At 42.4% G+C, this 21884-nt stretch overlaps 1 protein-coding gene across 3 annotated transcripts in view; it reads left to right on the top strand.

Moving 5' to 3' along the window:
• The window catches only part of LOC134195797 (kinesin-like protein KIF13A), a 26690-nt gene extending 4833 nt beyond the window's left edge, over positions 1–21857 (top strand). For all 3 annotated transcript variants that reach the window (XM_062664877.1, XM_062664878.1, XM_062664879.1), the window contains 28 exons: positions 95–247; positions 312–506; positions 1058–1192; positions 1667–1708; positions 1764–2105; positions 3094–3251; positions 3814–3894; positions 8700–8760; positions 8826–8934; positions 9001–9080; positions 11367–11504; positions 11648–11693; positions 11762–11841; positions 12203–12364; positions 13112–13269; positions 13992–14124; positions 14187–14347; positions 14674–14756; positions 14813–14945; positions 15563–15618; positions 15691–15803; positions 16325–16420; positions 16478–16603; positions 16668–16721; positions 17324–17554; positions 18121–18201; positions 18418–20821; positions 21515–21857. In XM_062664877.1, coding sequence (XP_062520861.1) covers positions 95–247; positions 312–506; positions 1058–1192; positions 1667–1708; positions 1764–2105; positions 3094–3251; positions 3814–3894; positions 8700–8760; positions 8826–8934; positions 9001–9080; positions 11367–11504; positions 11648–11693; positions 11762–11841; positions 12203–12364; positions 13112–13269; positions 13992–14124; positions 14187–14347; positions 14674–14756; positions 14813–14945; positions 15563–15618; positions 15691–15803; positions 16325–16420; positions 16478–16603; positions 16668–16721; positions 17324–17554; positions 18121–18201; positions 18418–20821; positions 21515–21765 — 5862 coding nt within the window. In that variant the 3' untranslated portion in view covers positions 21766–21857. The remainder of the gene's footprint in view (positions 1–94; positions 248–311; positions 507–1057; positions 1193–1666; positions 1709–1763; positions 2106–3093; positions 3252–3813; positions 3895–8699; positions 8761–8825; positions 8935–9000; positions 9081–11366; positions 11505–11647; positions 11694–11761; positions 11842–12202; positions 12365–13111; positions 13270–13991; positions 14125–14186; positions 14348–14673; positions 14757–14812; positions 14946–15562; positions 15619–15690; positions 15804–16324; positions 16421–16477; positions 16604–16667; positions 16722–17323; positions 17555–18120; positions 18202–18417; positions 20822–21514) is intronic.
• The last annotated feature ends 27 nt before the right edge of the window (positions 21858–21884 follow it).

Genomic DNA, 21884 nt, shown 5'->3' on the forward strand with positions numbered 1-21884 from the left:
GTGTCTGTCTGTCTGTGTGTCTATCTGTCTGTGTGTCTATCTGTCTGTGTGTCTGTCTGTCTGTCTATAGTATGATTTCTGTGTTTGTGCATAGGACAGTCTTGGTGGCAACAGTAAGACTGTGATGGTTGCTACCGTCAGTCCTGCAGATGACAATTACGAGGAGACGCTATCGACCTTGAGATACGCCGACAGAGCAAAACGGATTGTCAATCATGCCATCATCAACGAAGATCCAAATGCAAAGGTTTGTTCTCATCGTTGTGTGGCCATTCATTGTGGTTACTGTATACTTGTCTTTGTGATTTCAGGTTATTCGTGAGTTACGTGAAGAGTTGGACCGTCTTCGATCGTTGTTGACGGCAGGAACTCAAGGTGGAGTTTCTGTTGATGAGCAGAAGGCTATTGATGATATGAGGGAAAAGTTGGCGATCAGTGAGAGGCTAATGGCAGAAATGACTATGACGTGGGAAGAGAAATTGAGCCAAACAGAAAGGATTCATAAAGTATTATGATGATTGGTTGATATTCGTTTGTCTGTTTGTCTGTCTCTTTGTTTGTCTGTGTGTTTGTCTGTGTGTGTGTGTGTGTGTGTGTGTGTGTGTGTGTGTGTGTGTGTGTGTGTTTGTCTCTGTGTGTGTGTGTGTGTGTGTGTGTGTGTGTGTGTGTGTGTGTGTCTATGTGTGTCTGTGTGTGTGTGTGTGTGTGTGTGTGTGTGTGTGTGTGTGTCTATGTGTGTCTGTGTGTGTCTGTGTGTGTGTCTGTCTGTGTGTCTGTCTGTCTGTCTGTCTGTCTGTCTGTCTGTCTATGTGTCTGTCTATGTGTCTGTCTCTGTGGTTGTCTGTGTGTTTGTCTGTGTGTGTCTGTCTGTTTGCCTGTCTGTCTGTCTGTCTGTCTGTTTGTCTGTTTGTGTGTTTGTTTGTCTGTCTTACTCTCTTTGTCTAGCTGTTTGTTTGTTTGTCTGTCTGTCTGTTTGTCTGTGTCTGTGTGTATACATATAGTTATGTTTGTTAGTTAGTTTGTCTGCTTGTGTATAACTGGTATTTGTGATGTTTAGGAGCGTCATAAGGCATTAGAAGAGATGGGTATTTCTATTCAAGCAGGTGGCATTGGCGTAGAGTCTGGAAAATTCTATCTTGTTAACCTCAATGCTGATCCATCTCTCAATGAACTACTTGTCTATTATCTTAGGGTGAGCTTACGTCATCATGTTGTGTTGTGTGTTGCTAAAATGTGTAGTTGATATTTGTATGGGAACATTTGATGATACTGTTGTATTGGAGGGATGCAGCTCACAATACACTAGACTATTGTATTGGAGGGATGCATCTCACAATACACTAGACTATTGTATTGGAGGGATGCATCTCACAATACACTAGACTATTGTATTGGAGGGATGCATCTCACAATACACTAGACTATTGTATTGGAGGGATGCATCTCACAATACACTCGACTATTGTATTGGAGGGATGCATCTCACAATACACTAGACTATTGTATTGGAGAGATGCATCTCACAATACACTAGACTATTGTTTTAGAGGGATGCATCTCACACAATACACTAGACTATTGTATTGGAGGGATGCATCTCTTAAGTTTAGAAAGAATCACTCTTGTGACCGAAGAATAACACTGAATTGTATTTGCTCGCGTTTAGGATCACAACAGAGTTGGACGACCGGATCCCAATCGTCACTCAGTCAGTCTCTACTTCTGTTTCTATGCGTTTCACTTAAACTTACATTTCATTGTAGGATATTCAACTAATGGGCTTAGGAATTCTTCCAGAGCATTGTTTCTTGGACATAGAAGAGCGAGATCTGTTTATCACACCCGCAGCACCAAATGCCCGTACCTTTGTAAATGGCCATCCTGTGACTGAGAAGACATTGTTATATCAAGGAGATAGGATATTGTGGGGTAACAACCATTTCTTTCGTGTCAGCTGTGATAGAAAGAGAGAATCAACGACAAACGGCGAAGAGACGACTCAACTGGTCGACTATGATTTTGCAAGGAAAGAGATTGCAATGTATTCTGGCGATGTGGACAGTGTTGTGAAGTCACTGGAGGAGAAGCACACAGCTGACAAACAGGTACTGTATGACCTTAAAGAGTGGGAGTGTGTGGGTGTCGTGAGTGTTTGTTTGTTGTCATGACAGTGCATGTCCGTGTGTGTGTGTGTGTGTGTGCATGTCTGTCTGTCTGCATGTCTGTCTGTCTGTCTGTCTGTCTGTCCGTTTGTGTGTCTGTCTGTCTGTCTGTCAATACATATATTTTCGAACATTTAACTATTATACATCAACTGCAAATCACTATAGTAAAGTCTAACTGCACAGCAATTACAGTTTGCCTGTCTGTCTGTCTGTCTGTCTGTCTGTCTGTCTGTCTATCTTACATTTTGAACATCAATATTACCATACAGTGAATATCAGTAAAGGCATCACAGCTAAATAGTGAGTTCTCTGTCTGTCTGTTTGGTCTGTTCATTTGTTTGTTTGTCTGTCCGCTTGCCTGTCTGTCTGTCTGCTTGCCTGTCTGTCTGTCTGCTTGCCTGTCTGTCTGTCTGCTTGCCTGTCTGTCTGTCTGTCTGTCTGTCTGTCTCTGTCTGTCTGTCTCTGTCTGTCTGTCTCTGTCTGTCTGTCTCTGTCTGTCTGTCTCTGTCTGTCTGTCTCTGTCTGTCTGTCTGTGTCTGTCTGTCTCTGTTTCTCTGTCTGACTGTCTGACTGTCTGTCTCTCTGTCTGTCTCTCAGTCTGCCTGCCTGCCTGCCTGCCTGCCTGCCTGCCTGCCTGCCTGCCTGCCTGCCTGCCTGCGTGCCTGCCTGCGTGCCTGCCTGTCTGTCTGTCTGTCTGTCTAAGACAATTAGAACTAAAATCACAAAGTCTGTCTGTCTGTCTGTCTGTCTGTTTGCTTGCCTGTCTGTCTGTCTATGTATCTGCCTGTCTGTTGCCTGTCTGTTGCCTGTCTGTGTTTATGTTTGCCTATTCATTTGTCTATCACATGGACACGATTCAAATGGTTGCCAACACCTTCAATCTATACGTCCTTGTACTGCCCAATTTACTGCTTTTCTGTCTACACAGGGTGCACTTAATGAACAAAAGGCAATGTATGAGAAGAAGCTTGCAGAACTGAGAGACCAGATGTCATCCCAACAATCATCTATTGCTGTACGAGATTCCATCTCACCAGAAACTACACTGTCTGCCATTGAGAGAGGAAGCAAATCAGATCTCTTGAAGTAATGAGATTCCTGGATTTTGTGTCACGTGTTTGTTCGGGATTTTGTCAGGCTGAGTCAGTCTAATGCACTTAATGGGGTTGCTGTGTAGGAGGGGCAATGGGTTAACAGACTGATTCTTAGATGTTTAGTTAATTTGTAGGATATTTGGGTTAGATGGCCAGTCGCTGGTTAGGCTGGTGTGTGTGTGTGTGTGTGTGTGTGTGTGTGTGTGTGTGTGTGTGTGTGTGTGTGTGTGTGTGTGTGTGTGTGTGTGAATGTGTGTGTGTGAATGTGTGCGTGAATGTGTGCATGTGTGAATGTGTGCGTGAATGTGTGCATGAATGTGTGCGTGTGTGAATGTGTTTGTGTGTGCGTGAATGTGTGTGTGTGTGTGTGTGTGTGTGTGTGTGTGTGTGTGTGTGTGTGTGTGTGTGTGTGGTGTGTGTGTGGTGTGTGTGTGTGTGTGTGTGTGTGAATGTGTTTGTGTGTGCGTGAATGTGTGTGTGTGTGTGTGTGTTGTGTGTGTGTGTGTGTGTGTGTGCGCGCGCGCTACAATACAAGTGATGTTGCATTGTGTTAGTGATGATGACGATGAGCAATACAGCCAAGAGGAAATCTCTAGGTTAAAAGACTCGATCATTTGTGCCATGGAGCTAGTGAGGTAGAGACTACACCGAGTTTGTCTGGTTGGCATCTTGTTGTTGCTTTTGTCTTGTGTTGGAGTGATTGATGACTAAGTGATTGGATGGTAAACATCTGGACAGCACAACAAGCATGACAGACAGATACATTGTCAACAAACGAGGCGGGTGGGTAGGTTGGTGAGCAGGTTGAGTGACTGTTTGTCTTATAAAGATTATTGCGACATTGCAAATGTCTATATGTAATACAAGACATATTGCAAAGTGATGTGATACTGAGGTATTTACCAACTGCATGTAGAGGCATGGTGGATGTGATGGAAAAATGGACAGACATACAGATAGACAGATAGACAGACAGCTAGACAGACAGACAGATTGTTTTATTCTCTCCCAAACTGTAAATGTAACAGTTAATTGCAGAAGTAAAGTATCCTAAGCATTAGCAAAAACTACTGAAATGTCTGAAGTCATAGCTACAGTATTATCCTAATGAACATAGTGTTGAATGTCTATATCAAAGAAATAATCATCTATCTTACTTACGTGCAATCTACTTATCTTCTTTAATTAATATAACTCTAGCATTACATCTCTGGATAATTATAGAAATCTGTCTACGCCATCTCGTCCTGAAGTCGGCTTCAGTACTTCTGCCTTCCGAATCCCTTGACTTCTTTGAGAGTGAGTTCAGGAAGTTATCAGCCTCCTGTCCCCAGAACCCAAAGTGCTCAAAGACCAGAGGAACTAAGTTAGGTGTTGTGCCGTCCTGAACAGACAGAGCTTCGTATTTGCTTTTCTTTCTCATCTCATGCCTCTCAGCTGCATAGCCTGCCTCTTTAGATGCTCTATTTAGGATGTCTTTGCTCCAAGGGTGAGCCATGCTCACGTCCAACTCTGTACTTGTTTCATTGTACATTAAAATATTGGGGCGATTCTCAGATTCTGTATATTGATCTCTTGGCTCCTTGCGATGGTGCAGTTGAAGCTCGTTCAAACAACTGCACCATCCTGACACTACAGAATCGTGTTGCCAGACTGGTCCTCCCCCAAACTTGCAGGTGAGAAGATGATACCCAGTTCCATACAATTCTACTCCACATTCACATTTGTTTATGCATGACTTAAAAGGCATTGGTAGACTGAGCCTCAGATAGGACGCTAGACGGAAATCCTTTGTGATAAGTGCGTACCTATCTGAGGATGGTAAGGCCTCTAACCAAGCCCCAGACCCCCTACCTTGAGCAGAACGTAATCTTGCAGCATCTCTTCTGTGAGGTGCAGAAGACAGACAATGAGCTGCACTCAAGAGGCCAATTTCTGAGCTTAGATTGTGCTGAAGCTTACCCTTTGTAGCTGAAAGGGTTGACAATGATTGAGGCCTCAGTGTTTCATCGTTTCCTAATCTAATTGGAGGCAAGGACTTGACAGCTGAATGAATGTCGAAGCCAAGTGAAGAGGATGTGGAATCGTTTTCCACCAGATCTTGAATACGTTGTGAAAGTGAGGAAAAGCGATTAGGCAAATCTCTGACAGATTGAGCCCATGAAGAGACGTATGCTTAGCATTTACTCTTGTTGACTTCAGACAAGCCAAACCCACCCAATTTGATGTTTAATGAGGCTTGATTCCAGGTGAAATCATCAATAGAGTCTAAGCCCAATATCTGGACAAAGGTAGACCGGGTCATGGCATCATGTAGTTTTGCAGCATATTCAAAAGAATAAGGAGACACGCATCTAGCTAAGTGGTTCATCCGAGTCACATGGCAAATCTTAGCAAGAGAGTTGCACTTTGAGGGCACCTCAACTTTACGAGCTCTGAGCAAAGAGCGTGACCTGAAGTAGCAATCTCGGAGCATCTAGTTTGCACACACTGGTGGCAGCCGATGGGAATCCCTAGAATCTCTGTGCCATGTGAGACCACAGGAACAGAACCAAAAGATTGTACAGAATCTGACGTATTGAACAACTCGCACTTTTTCTCGTTGACTAGTAAACTGACATCTTTGAGTGATGACTGAAGGTCAGATATGAATGGTTGCATATGAGCAAACTTACCAACTACAAAGAGATCATCTAGGTAGGCGAGGACGTTCAGGTTGTTATGATTCTCCTGTAGAGACTCCAAAATGGGTTGCAAAGCAGCAGAGAAGAGGAAAGGGCCGAGGGGATCTCCCTGGTGTACTCCTGACCTAACAGTGACGACATCACCGCCCTTGACATATATGAGAGAGCTAGCATTGCTGTACATCTGGCACAGGTGACGGTAAATCTCAGGAAATTTTTCTGCTACCTCGTTGAGAAGATGTTGCCTTAGAGATGCAATTGAAGGCATTGGATATATCTGTCTTCAACAAAGATAGATCCGAATTTCCATCTAATAACAAGGTGACATGATGTGCTAACAGCTCCCCTCCACAAGGAGTAGCTACTCCATGTTGAATTGGCTCAAAAATAGGTGGAAAATGACGATCGCAGCTGGAAGCAAATGGCTTTGGCAGTCAATCTCCTTAGAATCTCCCCAATAGCAATAGGTCTTACGTCACCATTTGATTTAGGCAATGCAATTAGGCGAGAGCATGACAACGTGGGTACTGCAGAGGGTGGTACCTTGCCTTCAGCTATAAGTGAACATAGCGAAAATAGAAGGTTGCTGGTTGAGGCATTGTCTTGAAGTACTCTAAGATGTTCAAACCTTCATCCAGAAGGACCAGCTCCTGATCTTCGTGGACTCTTCCTCAATGATTCAAGAAATACAGACTTCTTCAGTTGAATAGAAGAAACTTTGTCAACACCAGAAAGATTCAAACTCGTCTTCCGAGCAGGGTGTTTAGCCCTCAAGCGTTGGATTGATTCCTCTGAAGGAGGGGCCAAGCCATGATCAGTCAAAATTCTTGCTGCTCTTGAAAGCTCACCACATTTCACATGGCGGAGGGTGGCTTTTCTCCTCTGATCTTCTCCTTTCTTGTTAGACTGTTGTGCATGACTATGATCACGCAACTCTATCAGCTCTTGCCAGTGAAGACCCAAGAATCAATGATAAATGGCTTTGATTTCCTTAATTCCTGATCTCCCTCCTCTAGGATGAGGTCTCATGATCATTCTAGGGAGAAGTATCAGTAACTTCCAACCTCCATCGTAACCCGGATCCTCGCTAATTTTTGACAAAGGAACAGAACAGCACTCCTGGAACAAAGTTCTGAGACAATATGGCACTTGTTGAACTGTCCTCGGTGGCAAAGAATGTAGAATCTCGTCAACAGACAGTGAATCGATTGTCTCCCACGCCCGGCATTGAACATCCAGAGACGTAATTCCATCGTCATCAGCTCGCTGTTCTAAAGATTGTGGGCGTGGACAATCAGCTTTGTTTGAGGACGAAAGCAGATGAGTACATGTAGCGGAGTGTTGACGCAGACGAATGAACCACATCAAGCATTTCGAACATTGTACCAGCCTGTTCTCCCTCACGAAATCAGCCGGACAATTGACGGAACGGTGAGACAGCCGAAGATGCGCAAGTACTCGACATAGAGGGCCATCGAAACAGCAACCAGATATAGGACAGGAGATGTTTGCCATCAAGAAGAACGTGGAAACAAAGAAGAACGTGGAGACCAAACTAACGGAGACAACTGCTGAGCTCAAACGCGGAGCACCCCAAAGGGGCCCCTGACGGATGACAGCGACGGTGTGGAGGTTAGCGGCCGAAGCTGAAAACGCTATTGCAGGAAAGGTTCTCCTTCTCACTATGCCTGAAGATAAACTAGCTTCTTCAAAAGTTTAGTAACCGCCACACAGACAGATAGACAGACAGATAGACAGACGGACAGATAGACAGACAGACAGACAGACAGACAGACAGATAATTTATTCTCATACAGATTCTACTTGTACATATGCTAGGATTTTAAAAATAGAAATCAGTCCTTGCAAACAACAAAGTCATTAACTAATGGACTTGACTTTGAATGTCAAAATCAAATAATCTATCTAAACCACCATGATTAGGTGACAGTTTTGAAAGTTTTCTAAGGATAACTTTGGCATTGCATCTTTGCAGAATTGTAGAAAATCTTTTTCTCCAATACGACATGAACATGGAAGCATTAAAATTGGCTTCTGGATTTGCTGACTGTTGTGACAAATGCTGCAAAAAATACTCTGCCTTCGTGCCCCACCTCCCAAAATGTTCTATCACAAGAGGAACACATCTTGATACATATCCTCCTGGAACAAGCTCTTCTGAATATTTTTTCATTTTCTTTTCTTCTCTTGTCACGGCAGCATGACCATTTTCCTTGCTAGCCCTCCTAAAGATGTCTTGACTCCGCGGATGAGCAGACAGACAGACAGACAGACAGACAGACAGACTGGGATTATTGCAGCCTTACCTTGCCCTTGTGGCCCATTGCGTCTTCTGCAGATTCTGTCGTCATCAATCTCTTGGTCTTCTTTGGATTCTGATGTTATCATTTCTTCTGACTTGCTTATTTTGTATCTATAGTCTAGCCTTTTGTTTGTAGTTTACAAGTTTTAGGTTGTTTAGTGTTGGACTTTAGTTATGTGCTTTGCAGTAATGTATCAAAGTTCCATGTTTGAAAATATATGTATTGGCAGACAGACAGACAGACACATAGACACACAGACAGACAGACAAACAAGCAGACAGACAGACAAGCAGACAGACAGACAAGCAGACAGACTGACTGACAGACTACATGTGCTATCTTTGCATTTTGCACCTCTAAATATCATAACTTAACTTATTAGAAGGAGCAAATAAGTCGTTCTAAATACCATCACAATATTTTCTTCAATAGAGAAGCCAACATCTTAGCAGAAGAAATGCACAAACTAGTGAAATTCAAAGTGTCACTTCAGGTCAAAGTCTTCCATTGAATTCACCTCCTTCAGTGTGTTTATCCCTTTCTGTGTCTCATCCTCAGATTCCCAAGGGATGTTTGTCTCCTCGACGACGTGGCCATCCGCGTTTGCAGGCACCAAATGAGGTCGTCGTTGCAGTGAACTACGACAATAACAAGACGAGGAATACGGGTCAGTTGGTGTTGGTATTTGTTGAGCAACAAAGTTGTGATGTGTGATGTGATGATGTTGTGTTAGTGTGGTCGGTGATGAAGTTGGAGGACAAGCTTGTTGATATGAGAGAGAGATATCAGAGACTGCAAGATGGAGCGCTTCTGGTAATGATTGTGTTGAGGCATTAGAGCACACAGTAGGCAGAACCTTCAGTTGCTATGATGTGTATATGTGTAGCTGTTTGTGTTTGTTTGTTGTGTGAGCATGTTTGTTTGTTTGTCAGTCTGTCTGTTTGTTTGTCTATTTGTCTATCTGTTTGTCTGTCTGTCTGTCTGTCTGTCTGTTTGTCTGTCTGTTGTCTGTCTGTCTATTTGTCTGTTTGTTTGTCTGTCTGTCTGTTTGTTTGTCTGTTTGTCTGTCTATCTGTCTGTCTGTTTGTCTGTCTGTTTGTCTGTCTGTCTGTCTGTTTGTCTGTCTGTCTGTTTGTCTGTCTGTTTGTAGTTTGTCTGTCTGTCTGTCTGCCTGTCTGTTTGTCTGTCCAATACATATATTTGAAACATGAATCTAGCAACATACAATATGTAACTACGAGTCAAATTATACAGAATCACCTAGAGACTACAGATATCAACTACTGAACCACCTGAGAACTAAAAATTACATTTTCTAACTACTAAAGAACCCAGAGAGGGTCCAGTTATTACAACACTAATTATTGGAGATGAAAGCGGCTTGTTTTTGCGTGGACTCTGCAACCCAAGGATGACATCTTGCGTTGGATTACTCTAGCATTGCATCGCTGTAATTGAATGCTGAACCTTTTCCGCCAGTGATCCATAAATTGTGCCGAGTTGCGTCAACCATTTTTATCAAAAGATTGAGATCTGAGAGAACGTAGGTATTGGTCTCCTTCATCACCCCATCTACCGAAGTGTTCAATGACTAAAGGCTTAAAGATTATTTGGTTGCCAGTTGGTAGCCTTTCATCTTGATATTTGATTTTTTTTCTTTTCTTCTCTTCACTTCGAAGCTAGACCATTTACTTTTGAGGATGAGGGAAATACCTCTGAGCTCCAGGGATGGGCAAGAGAGATGTCTAAATTAATACTCATACCAGAAGATGTATCAAGTGCTATAATGTCTGGTCTGTTATCCGAGTTTGAGTAGCGATGTCTTGGCTCTCTCCTGTGTGGTATGTGAAGTTCACTTAGACAATCAGCCCAAACATTTGCAATGGATTCGTGACTCCAAACTGGGCCACCACCAACCTTGCATGTTAAAAGATGATACCCGCTCTCGTCAAGAACTGCTCCGCACTGACACGAACTCAACCACTCCAGAGAACAGACTGGCAAGCCAACCTCAGATATGACGCCAAGCGATAAACGCAAGAATCAAGTGCGAAACACATCGAGGTTGGAACAGCGTTGACCCAAGCACCTGCACCTGCACCTTGTAAAGAGCGAATTCTGGCAGCATCTCTTGTTGACTTCACTGTATCGTGAGACATAGATTCAAACAATCATTAGATAATCGCTTCTGTAATTTGCCACTAGCAGGTAAGTACTCAGACAGTTCATTCGAGGGAATGAGGCTCTTTAATGTCGCACCTGTAGCAGATCCCAAAGATCCTTTCAGAAGCAAATCTAAATCTACTCTCAAGTTAGGAAAACGCTTGGGTAGTGCATCTATTGCTTCAACCCACGAGACTAAGAAAGCACAAGCTGCTATAGATTTGACAGATGTTAGACCAAAACCACCTAGTCAGACTGGTAGAGTGGCTTGTTGCCATGCCAAGTCACTGAGTTGGTGATAAGATAGTATTTCAGAGAAAACTTTGCGTGTCTGTGAATTGTGAATTTCTGCTGCAGATGTTAGTAAATTTGGAGGAACAACACGAGCTAAGTAATTCAATCGTGGAACGTGACAATACGTGAGCAATAACGAAGCGCTTTGGACATCATTCAAAGAAGACAATTGGTCACATAGTTGTTCCCCATTGTTAGCATACGTAGAGCAAAAATTGGATACAAATTTAGCATTTCCAAGAGGCATTCCCAATATAACTATGCCTTCAGATGTAACAGGAAGTTGACAATCAGGAATTGTGATAGCTGGAGATGAACAATGAATCTCACATTTCTGACAAGCAATATCTAAGCCAATACCTGAGAAATTGCATTGTAAAGAAGTAAAGGCTTCCGTAATGTCACTTGGCAAACCAAGTCTGTCTGTCTGTCTGTTTGTCTGTCTGTCTGTTTGTCTCTGTGTCTGTTAGTTTGTCTGTTTGTCTGTCCATTTATCTGCCTGTCTGTTTGTCTGTCCATTTATCTGCCTGTCTGTTTGTCTGTCCATTGTTTTTCCGTTTGTTTTTCAACAATTCACACACTTTACTTTGATTTCTTGTCTCTAAATCTCTTAATGCTATTCATCAGTACTTTTATTGCCAGGATGAACTCGACGCAGTTGATCCTTTCTTTGACTTGGAAAGTCACACTCTGATTGGAGTTGCAAACGTGTTTCTAGAATGCCTACATCACGACGTCTATCTTGAATATTCACCTCCAATCATAGATCCACGAGGAGAAGTATTAATAAATAAATAAATAAATAAATTTTAATTATTATTTATTGCAATTTTAATTTATATATTTAGTTTTAAATATAATAAAGCTGTATCAGTAGGGTAGGTAGAAATGTTTGTGAGTGTACAGTATGTGACTTCATCTAGGTGTGTGGAAGGCTGAAGGTTGGAATCAAACGTGTGCAGTTTCCAGGTATTTACTGCCGAGCGATTTGTTTGTTTGGAAATTTTGTATGCATTTTTGTATCTGATGTTTCACAGTGGAAGGAGCAGTGTTTGAACCAATTGATAAGCCGTGTGGAGATGGTAATGCCGAGGAAGGAAATGTCTGCAGTGTAGAGGTGAGTTTGCAGTTATACGACAGACAGACAGTCAGACAGACAGGCAGACAGACAGATGGACAGACAGGCAGACAGACAGATGGACAGACAGACAGACAGACAGATGGACAGACAGACAGACAGACAGATGGACAGACAGACAGACAAACAGACAGACAGATGGACAGACAGACAGACAGACAAACAGACAGATGGACTTACAGACAAACAGACAGACAGATGAACAGACAGACAGACAGATGGATGGACAGATGGAAAGACAGACAGACAGACAGATAGAGACAAATGGACAGACAGATGGACGGACGGACAGCTGGAAAGATGACCTAATCAAGAGGTAAACATATTTTGCCATTTGTAGATATCAATTATAGAAACGACCGGCTTGCCACCAGAGCTCAACAACTTCGTCTTCTGTCAGTTCAATTTTTATGATCAAGAAAATGTTGTCGTTGCTCCCGTGAGAGCACCTACCGGATTATCACATATTCAGAGCAAGAAAGTTGTCTTTGATTATCGACAGGTTCATACGTGTACACATAAAGCATACATACATACATTTTTTTTTTTTGTTTACAAGGACTCTTAGGGCCCAGGTTAGATACTGCAATCACCATTCTGCAATCTAACACCGCAATCTAACACTGCAATCTAACACTACTGTAGCAGAAGTCACTATCAGAAGTCACTATGATGTACTTCACTCTTGCTGTACTTGCCGTAGATACTTGCTGTAGACAGAACCTGACACTCCGGAGAGAGAGGCAATTGTATGTTAGTTCCTTGCCCAAGGGAATTTATGTATGTGGCCCTCCCGCACTCGAACTCGAACTCTGACCCAAAGGTCCCGGATGCTCCCAATCTCCAAATGCACACTCTAACCAATTGAGCCACATACATACATACATACATACATACATACATACATACATACATACATACATACATACTAGTAAACGCTCGACGCACGTATATAAATATATAAATATATAAATATATAAATGTAATATATCTCGAGCTCAATTGACATGACAAGAGAGAGGCTCACTTCGCTCGCCATTACATACATACACATATATACATACATACATACACATACATACATACATTTTTTTGTTATTATTAAAAGTTGGTACAACTTCTAAATCAATCTAAATACATACATACATACATACATACATACACATATATACATACATACATACATACACATATACACATACATATATACATACATACATATACAATACGTATAATTTCTGTTGTGTAGGTGTTTTGTGTTCCTGTTACTGATGAGTTTGTTGATTACATTGCGTATGGTTGTTTGAGCATTGAAGTGTTTGGGCATCGTAGTGTTGGATTTGGTGGAGGTTCATCTGTGCCTGATGTGCCATGCAGCAGGCATGCATCTAGGACACTTGGCGAGAGGTGAGTGGGAGCATTTGTGGTACATGATGGTCCAGTACACATGCACGCGTGCACACACACATACCACACACATACCACACACACACACACACACACACACACACACACACACACACACACACACACACACACACACACACACACACATACACACACGCACACGCACACACACACACACAGACGGATGGACACACACACAGACACACACACACACACACACAGACACAGACACACACACACACACACACACACACACACACACACACACACACACACACACACAGACAGACACAGACACAGACACACACACAGACACACACACAGACACACACACACAGACACAGACACACACACACACACACACACACACACACACACACACACACACACACACACAGACGGATGGACACACACACAGACACACACACACACAGACACACACACACACACACACACACAGACACACACCACACACACACACACACACACACACACACACACACACACACACACACACGGAAGGACACACACAAATTGACAAACAGATGGACAGACAGTCATACAGACATACAGACATACAGACAAACACAAAGAGATGGTCAGACAAGTGGCTAGAGAAGTGACAGACAAGCAGACAGGTCAACACACCAACTAACAAAGATCTAAACTACGGAATCTATTTTGCTATTTTAATGTTATCTCAACGATTTATTCAACGACAGATGGCATGAAATTTTGCGTCGTTTCGAAATGTTCGTCGAGGTGATGGAGATCGACGAAGCAGGCCAATATACTCCAGTTGATGTCGTTGAGCGTCAAGACAACAGAACGGGTGGAATCTTTCTGCTCAAGCAGGTACATGTGATCTGCATTTGTGTGTATTGGAGTGAGTTGTCATTGGTTTGGTTTGGTTTTAGGGACAGGCTCGGCGTATTAAGGTTTTGATCAGCTCTGTGAAAGGGTCTGGGTTTGGGCCTGTTGCGTTTGAACGTATTACGAAGATAGGGATTGGAGCGGTGATATTTCAGAATAAATTGGCGATATCACTGGACAGTTATATGGACTCTGGACTTTACAAGTATGGAAGTTGGAGTAGAATGCGTGCACACACACACACACACACACACACACACACACATACACACACACACACACACACTGTCACTCACTCACACACACACACACACACAGACACACACACACACAGACACACACTCACACACAGACACAGACACAGACACACACACACACACACACACACACACACACACACACAGTCACACACACACACACACACACACACACACACACACACACACACACACACACACACACACACACACACACACACACACAACATGAATCAAACATTTTATGAATCTGTTGTAATTTCTCTAATTGCAGGTTGAGAAGAAGATGGTCAGAGGCTTTGATGAGACGACGTGCGTACCTTGATGAGCAGATACACAAAACTATTGACAAATCAGGTGAGCCACGTGTGATCGTTTTGTCAAATTGTGTGTGTATTGTCTAGTAATTGTAGATCGATCTAAAGAAGACACTGAGCGGGAGTCGGCTTGGATTGACGAGTGGACAAATTTGCAGTTGGAACGATCGGCTGTTGAGTCACCCCAACGAGGATCAGGAGTTCCAGGAGCCGTATCTGCTAGAGACAAGTACAGAATACTACAGACAGATGGACAGACAAACAGACAGACGGATGGACAGACAAGCAGGCAGACAGACAGACAGACAGACAGACAGATAGACATTAGCTGGCTAGAAGAAATGAATAATAAATGTTGTTACAAAGGGATGAACACTTAATTGTATTGGATTTTTGTTATCTGTATTTAGTTGCCTTATTGCTTGCCTACTCGCATGCCCATTTGCATTGTCTGCTTGTTTGTTCATCTGTGTGTCTGTCTGTTTATCTGTTTGTCTGTTTGTTTGTCTGTTTGTTTGTCTGTCTGTCTGTTTGTCTGTTTGTTTGTCTGTTTGTCTGTCTGTCTGTCTGTTTGTCTGTTTGTCTGTCTGTTTGTCTGTCTGTTGGTTTGTTTTGTCTGTTTGTTTGTCTGTCTGTTTGTCTGTTTGTCTGTCTGTTTGTCTGTTTGTCTGTTTGTTTGTCTTTGTTTGTCTGTTTGTCTGTCTATTTCATAGAATACATTCAATCATATTCAGTTGGATAAATGCCGTTATAATTTGTATGGGAGTGCATTTAGACAATTTTGACATAGACATCATACTATTTTTCATATTGACAATAGTGTAATCATATTGCTTTCATACACAGGCATTTGAGACCAGAAATGGAGAAGAAGATTTGCACCGTATTTCTAGATCTACAAAGTTAGTCACAAGAGACAAATTAAAAGTATTGTTCAATGCGCTCGCCTGTATTTATATATTGCTGTTGTCTAGATGAGCTGCAAGACGTTGCAGATTACACAGTGGTGGGTGAAGAGTGGCTGTTGGATGGTGAAGATGACAACAGCATGCTTGACCTACCGATTATAAAGATGGATGAGAAACAGGTGATTGGTCACAGTGTTCACACACACACACACACACACACACACACACACACACACACACACACACACACACACACACACACACACACACACACACACACACAGTTATTGGTTATTGCTTTGTTGTCATTATTTTGCTGTGTTTGTTTTGTTTGTTTGTGTTTGTTTGATTAGTATGTTGTTTTTCAGGCTTTTGCCCATATACTTTTTATAGCTAGTAGCGCTGTTATCTGATCTGTTTATTTGTCTCTGTTTGTTTGTTAATTATTTGTATGTCTGTCTATTTGTTTGTCTTTTTGGTTTGTTTGTTTATGTGTTTGTTTATCTGTCTGTCAGTATGTCTGTCTGTCTGTCTGTCAGTGTGTCTGTTTGTTTATTTGTCTGTCAGTGTGTCTGTCTGTCTGTCAGTGTGTCTGTCCATTAGTGTGTCTGTCATTTAGCGTGTCTGTCATTCAGCTTGTCTGTTTAGTAGTAGTTGTTGGTCAGTCAATCTACAACAAATTAACTAGCCGTTCAAACAGGTATCAGCAGTTGCTTCATGGGACTCATCAGCACACGATAACGTACACCTAAACAAAGCCACAAGTGACAAAGATCGAATCTACATGGTTCTAAAGGTCCAATCACATTGCAGTGAAGTTACTCCAGTCCGTGTTCACATGCCAACTTTACAGGTTACTGTCCAAATGAGTCACCCTGTCAGCTGTCAGCTTGTTCTTCGCAAACGCATTTGCATGAAGATTTACAAGAAATCCGGGTTTGGCTTGGGTACGACGATCTTGAAGAAAATCGGGAAACTGGTTTGAGTGGTTGCCTCGTCAGTGTGGTAAGATGTTTGTGTACTCTTGTGGTGTGTTTGTGTAGGACAAACGATCTCGATGTGGTATTGTTTATGAGATTGCTGCCGGCATTCCAAAGGTTTGTGTGAATGTTTGTATGGGGAGACATACTTGAATGATACTGTTTGTATTGGAATCTATGTGGATGAAGTTGTTAAATAGACTGGACAGACAGGCAGGCAGACAGACAGACAGACAGACAGACAGACAGACAGACACCCAGTACTTCAACCACTAGCTGGTACTGGAGGCTTTGCTTGTACACTGTAGCTTGTAAGTGTAGTGCTCATTTTGTTTTACACGAGTTTCAATTTTAGCTTAGTTTAGTTGATGAACACTACTAGTAGTTGGACAGTACATAGTACCCTGCATTGCAAAATGTATCATAGATAAAAGTTCAAATATATGTGATTGACAGACAGACAAACAGACAGACAGACAGACTGACATACAGACAGACAAATAGAGAACAGCAGCAGACACAAATACAGCCACATGTGTCAGGCAGTGGAGTCAAATGGACAAACAGGCAGACACACGGACAGACAGACAGACAACAGACAGGCAACTCGTGTCTCATTCTGAGTGTCAAGCCATCATTCCATTTTGGTGTCTCTCAGTCTGTATTGGTCACACACTTAACATATTTGTCCTTTGACTTGCTCTGCTTTCTGTTCACAGCAAGCAGGCATGGATCGTCCTGCTTCTCCTGATCCAGAGCGAATGTTAGCTGCTGTTGAAGATCAAGCCGAAGGCGAGGTGTTGGAGCGCTACTCTCACGGCGTGGCATCCGTGCAGAGTATTTTATCATTGGACAAACTGAGACAGGAAGTTGCAGTGAAGGAGAAGTTAGCAGAATTGGGTCGACCTCTCAAGAAGTTGCCACTTCCTATTCCACCCAAAGTATTAGTGGTATGTATGGTGTATGATTGTTGATTGGTGTCTCTACTTTTTTGTGTTATGTGTTGGCTGTTGTCTTTGTCATGATGTTTGTGTTTGGTTTTGTGTGGTCAGATGGTTTGTCTGTCTGTCTGTCTGTCTGTTTGTCTGTCTGTTTGTCTGTTTGTTTGTCTGTTATTTGTGTGTCTGTTTGTTTGTTTGTCTGTTTGTTTGTCTGTTATTTGTGTGTCTGTTTGTTTGTTTGTCTGTTTATGTGTCTGTCTGTTTATTTGTTTGTTTGTTTATTTGTTTGTTTGTGTGTTATTTGTCTGTTTTTTGTTTGTTTGCCTGTTTATGTGTCTGTCTGTTTATTTGTTTGTTTGTCTGTTTGTTTGTTTGTTTCTTTGTCTGTCTGTCTGTTTGTCTGTTTGTTTGTTTGTCTGTCTGTTTGTCTGTTTGTTTGTTTGTCTGTCTGTTTGTCTGTTTACTTGTCTGTCCTTTTTATGTTGCTATCTGTTTAGTAATAGCCTTGTTTGCTCCAGTTTTTGTACTTTTGTGACAAATCTGCATGAGTTAAAAACAATTTTCATGTGTTGCAGTCTCTCAGCAGAGCTGACTCTGGCATGTTGGATACGGTAGCTATTGGTGATGACATTGAGGATGATACTGTGAGAACGCCGGTATGGCCTCTGACATTCGTTTAACGTTACTGTTTGTGCTGGGTAGATAGCATGTGTGTGTGTGTGTGTGTGTGTGTGTGCACGCGTGTGCGTGCTCATTTGCATGTGCTGCTGGGACATACTCAATTGAGCAGTTGTTCATATTGTGTTCATTATGAACATGTTGGAGTGGTACTCAAGTACGTTTGATATTTTAATTTTGTGTGTTTATGGCAGAGTGAGGCACGATCTCGTGGAGTTTCTCCCGGTCGTTTAGCATCAGCACTTTCATCACTAGACGAAGTGTCAGAAACTAGCCATGATAAAGTTGAGTCATCGTTATTGAATGTCTCAGTAGTGACAGAAACAATAGCAGAGATTGGAGACGAACACCAAGAAACGGTTGATGAAATTAGGCGAGATCAACGCTTGTTCTCTCCAGAAATAAAAATATTACCATGTCCTGAAAGCAACGATTATCAGAGGACTTCAACTCCTTTAGTCAAAGCATTTGATGTTACTGAAATGACTGAGGAGTGTGGGAGTGAACTGATAGTAGCAAACGAGGACAACAGATGTAACGAGTTGGAGAAACAGAGCAATGAAGAAGAGCCCATTGATGTTGTGACGTCACACGTTGCAGCGACCTCACACTTTGAACCAATGCACGAGGAGCAGGTTTCTCATGACAAGGCAGTTAGTGAAGATGCTGGAGAGCAGAGTGAAGCTTCAGTGAGAAACCCGGTGGAAAGTAATAATTCAACTCTCATTGATGTTGCAGCAAAATCAGATCTTCATGTAGATGAGTTGAAAAGTGGATCTTTTGAGGCACCAATGGAATTGAAAGACGTTTTCCAACCTTTTCCAGTTGAGTGTCAGCACCCTGTAGTTCCTGTTTCAGTTTGTGAAAATACATCAGACAAGTCTGAAATTGAGTGTACTGCCTTAGAAGCTCAAATCAGTCAGTCTGCTTCACTTGCCGTTCAACTTGAGAGTAATTCTTGTGAGATTGAGACAATTCAGTTGAAGGGTAATCAACCTCAAGACAGTCAGTTTGATAGGCTAGTGGACACTCAATCTTCACCTCAGTTGAGCATTATTCCTTGTCAGTCAACTGTTTCTTCAGAAACTGATGACAGTCAAGCTCTTGTTTCCTTTAGACCATTTGAATCTGAGGGTCAGTCTAGTCATCCAACTACTGATCAAGAGAACTCTACAATACGTAATGAGGAAGCTACATATTCAGAAGAGCCAGTAAAAAGTTATGATGTAGAAAGTGAATATAAAAGTCTTCAACAAGTAAAGATTATTGAAGAACAGCCGTCCTCACCAAAGAACGAAATCTGCAATGATAATCACTTACCATTGCCAAATGATGTCACAGATCGACAAAATGAATGTTTACCTAATCAAGTCATAGATAATACAGATGAACACGTGACAGTGCAATCTGAAACTATTGACAATGAAAATATTGTGAAGATATCAGGAGAAGAGAAAGAGCATCAAGGCATGGATGCTGCTGCAGTAGAACATGTTGTGACTGCACACACTGATGATACTTTAGAGAGTAATTCTAAAGAAGAAGCAGCTAATGTTATTGTGAAGACAAAGTCTAATGGTGAAGTGTTAGAAATGGAAGATACCACCAATCATGACATTGAGGAAGAATGTGTGCAGGGAAGTGATCATTGGAATGACAGCAGAACATCAGCTGCTGTGGAACCATTAGAGAGCAAACTAGAAGTCACTAGCATGCATGGTGATAGAGGTGAAGACAAGACTCGTGATGTACACGCTTCTCATGTTCAGAGTGTTTGTGAGAAGCAGGTGGATGAGAAAGCAGAGCCACTTGCTGTTGAAAATAAAGAAGAAAAAACAGTTGCAGTGGAGTCCTCCAAACAGACCTGTAAACAAGTCAAAGTACAACCAACTTCTGTAGTAAACAAAAGGAGAGCAACGATCGAGTCAGTGCAGAAAACAGCTGACGCTTTATTTGAACATTCCTTGCAACGCTCAGGAGGATCACTTTCTAGAACCAAAAAACACGAGAAAGCGAAAAGTTTTGATCACAAACAGACAGCTCTGAAACAGAAAATGTCCAGTAATGATACAACACGGAATGAGAAGGGTAAGAATATTGCTGCAGGAGAAGTCACAAAAGAAAAACACGAGAAACTGTTGAGCACAACAGGACACAGGAATGCAGGTCTGAAATGGCAGAAAACTAGGGATGAAGGAGATCGAAGTGGAAGTGAAAAAAGTGATATGGAAACAAGTGTAACCAAGGGCAGCAATGAATCTCTGAAGTCTCTGCCAACTGAGACTAGAGATGTCAGGATAACGAGAGAATTGCAAGGTGCACGAGCAGAGACACTGAGTGAAGCTTCTGACTCAAGCTCAGTTGCTAGTTCAACAGACTTACTTGATGAGGTTGCTTCACAGAGGCACGTGTCAGACACGCCCACCATTAATTCTGCTGTCTTTCCTGAAGCTGCTCCCAGACCAACAGTCACAGTTGGGGAAGTGGTAATGGCTGATTTGGGAAAGCAAGGATACAAAATGGGTGTCGTCAAGTTTGTGGGCGAGACAGAATTTCAACCAGGAGAATGGATTGGAATTCAACTAGACAGGCCTAATGGTAAGCTTCAACGGTGATGACTAATTTTGTTCTGTCTGTTTTTACTGTTCAGCCTGTTTGCTCTCATTGTTCTTCATCTCCCTCAATGCTCTCTCTCTCTCTCTCTCTCTCTCTCTCTCTCTCTCTCCATGTCTTTCGCACGTTGTCTCTGGTTGTCTGCATGTCCTCCTCTCGTCTTTCATTCTCATTTGTGTTGTCCTACTTGCGTGTGCTCCATTTCTCGATCTTTTCAGGCTCTGAAAACTGGGTGGGTGGGGGTGGGGGGGGGAACAGCTAGGTAGCGAAGTACGCCACCATGGTTGCATGAAATTTGCAGCAGAATCCGTTCTCTAGAAAGGTCCTTCACTTCCACCAGCATCAAACCAGCTGCCAGCCATGCAGTTACAATATTTATTGCATATTCAACGCTCAACTACAAATGCGTGTAGGCCTCAGCTTTCTGGCTTTGTCTAAGTCTGCAAAAGTTCAACTGCATGATGTAGGTCTATTCCTTGTTGCAAGTCTCTTTTGATGGCCAAAATAGCCATGCTGAAAGTTTTGGAGGAGGGCGTGCCTGTACAGCCTCCCTGCCCTTACCAGCTAGTCCCCCATAGCTACACCACTATGTCGTCTGTCCTGCTGTTGACATCCTTTTCCATACGCATGCCTTAACTGTAAAGAGTCCACTCAATCATTGAACTGTGAAATTTGCAGGTAAACACAACGGCTCCGTGTTGGGTGTCTCTTACTTCAAATGCAAACCCAAACATGGAGTTTTCGTTCGTATGGACAAGATAATAAAAGCGCCCGATCTGTCATCACCTAAACCTGGTGGCGTTACTTTATCATCGACAACAACGTCACAGCGCAGTCCAGCAACGACCAGAAGACTCAGCACGTCTAGTCGACAGAATTCAAGAGCCGCTGCTGCTCCTTACAAATACAAACGAAGCGGTTTGAAGTGACTGATGTCTAGAATCTAACTTATCTTACTTGTTTTATAACTATTTTCTGATCTATGTACATTTAAATAACAGATTAAAGTGTTTTAAGTAGACACTTCGGTTTGTCTGTATCGCGAACG

This window comes from Corticium candelabrum, chromosome 20 (assembly GCF_963422355.1).
Source record: "Corticium candelabrum chromosome 20, ooCorCand1.1, whole genome shotgun sequence".
Classification (NCBI taxonomy): domain Eukaryota; kingdom Metazoa; phylum Porifera; class Homoscleromorpha; order Homosclerophorida; family Plakinidae; genus Corticium; species Corticium candelabrum.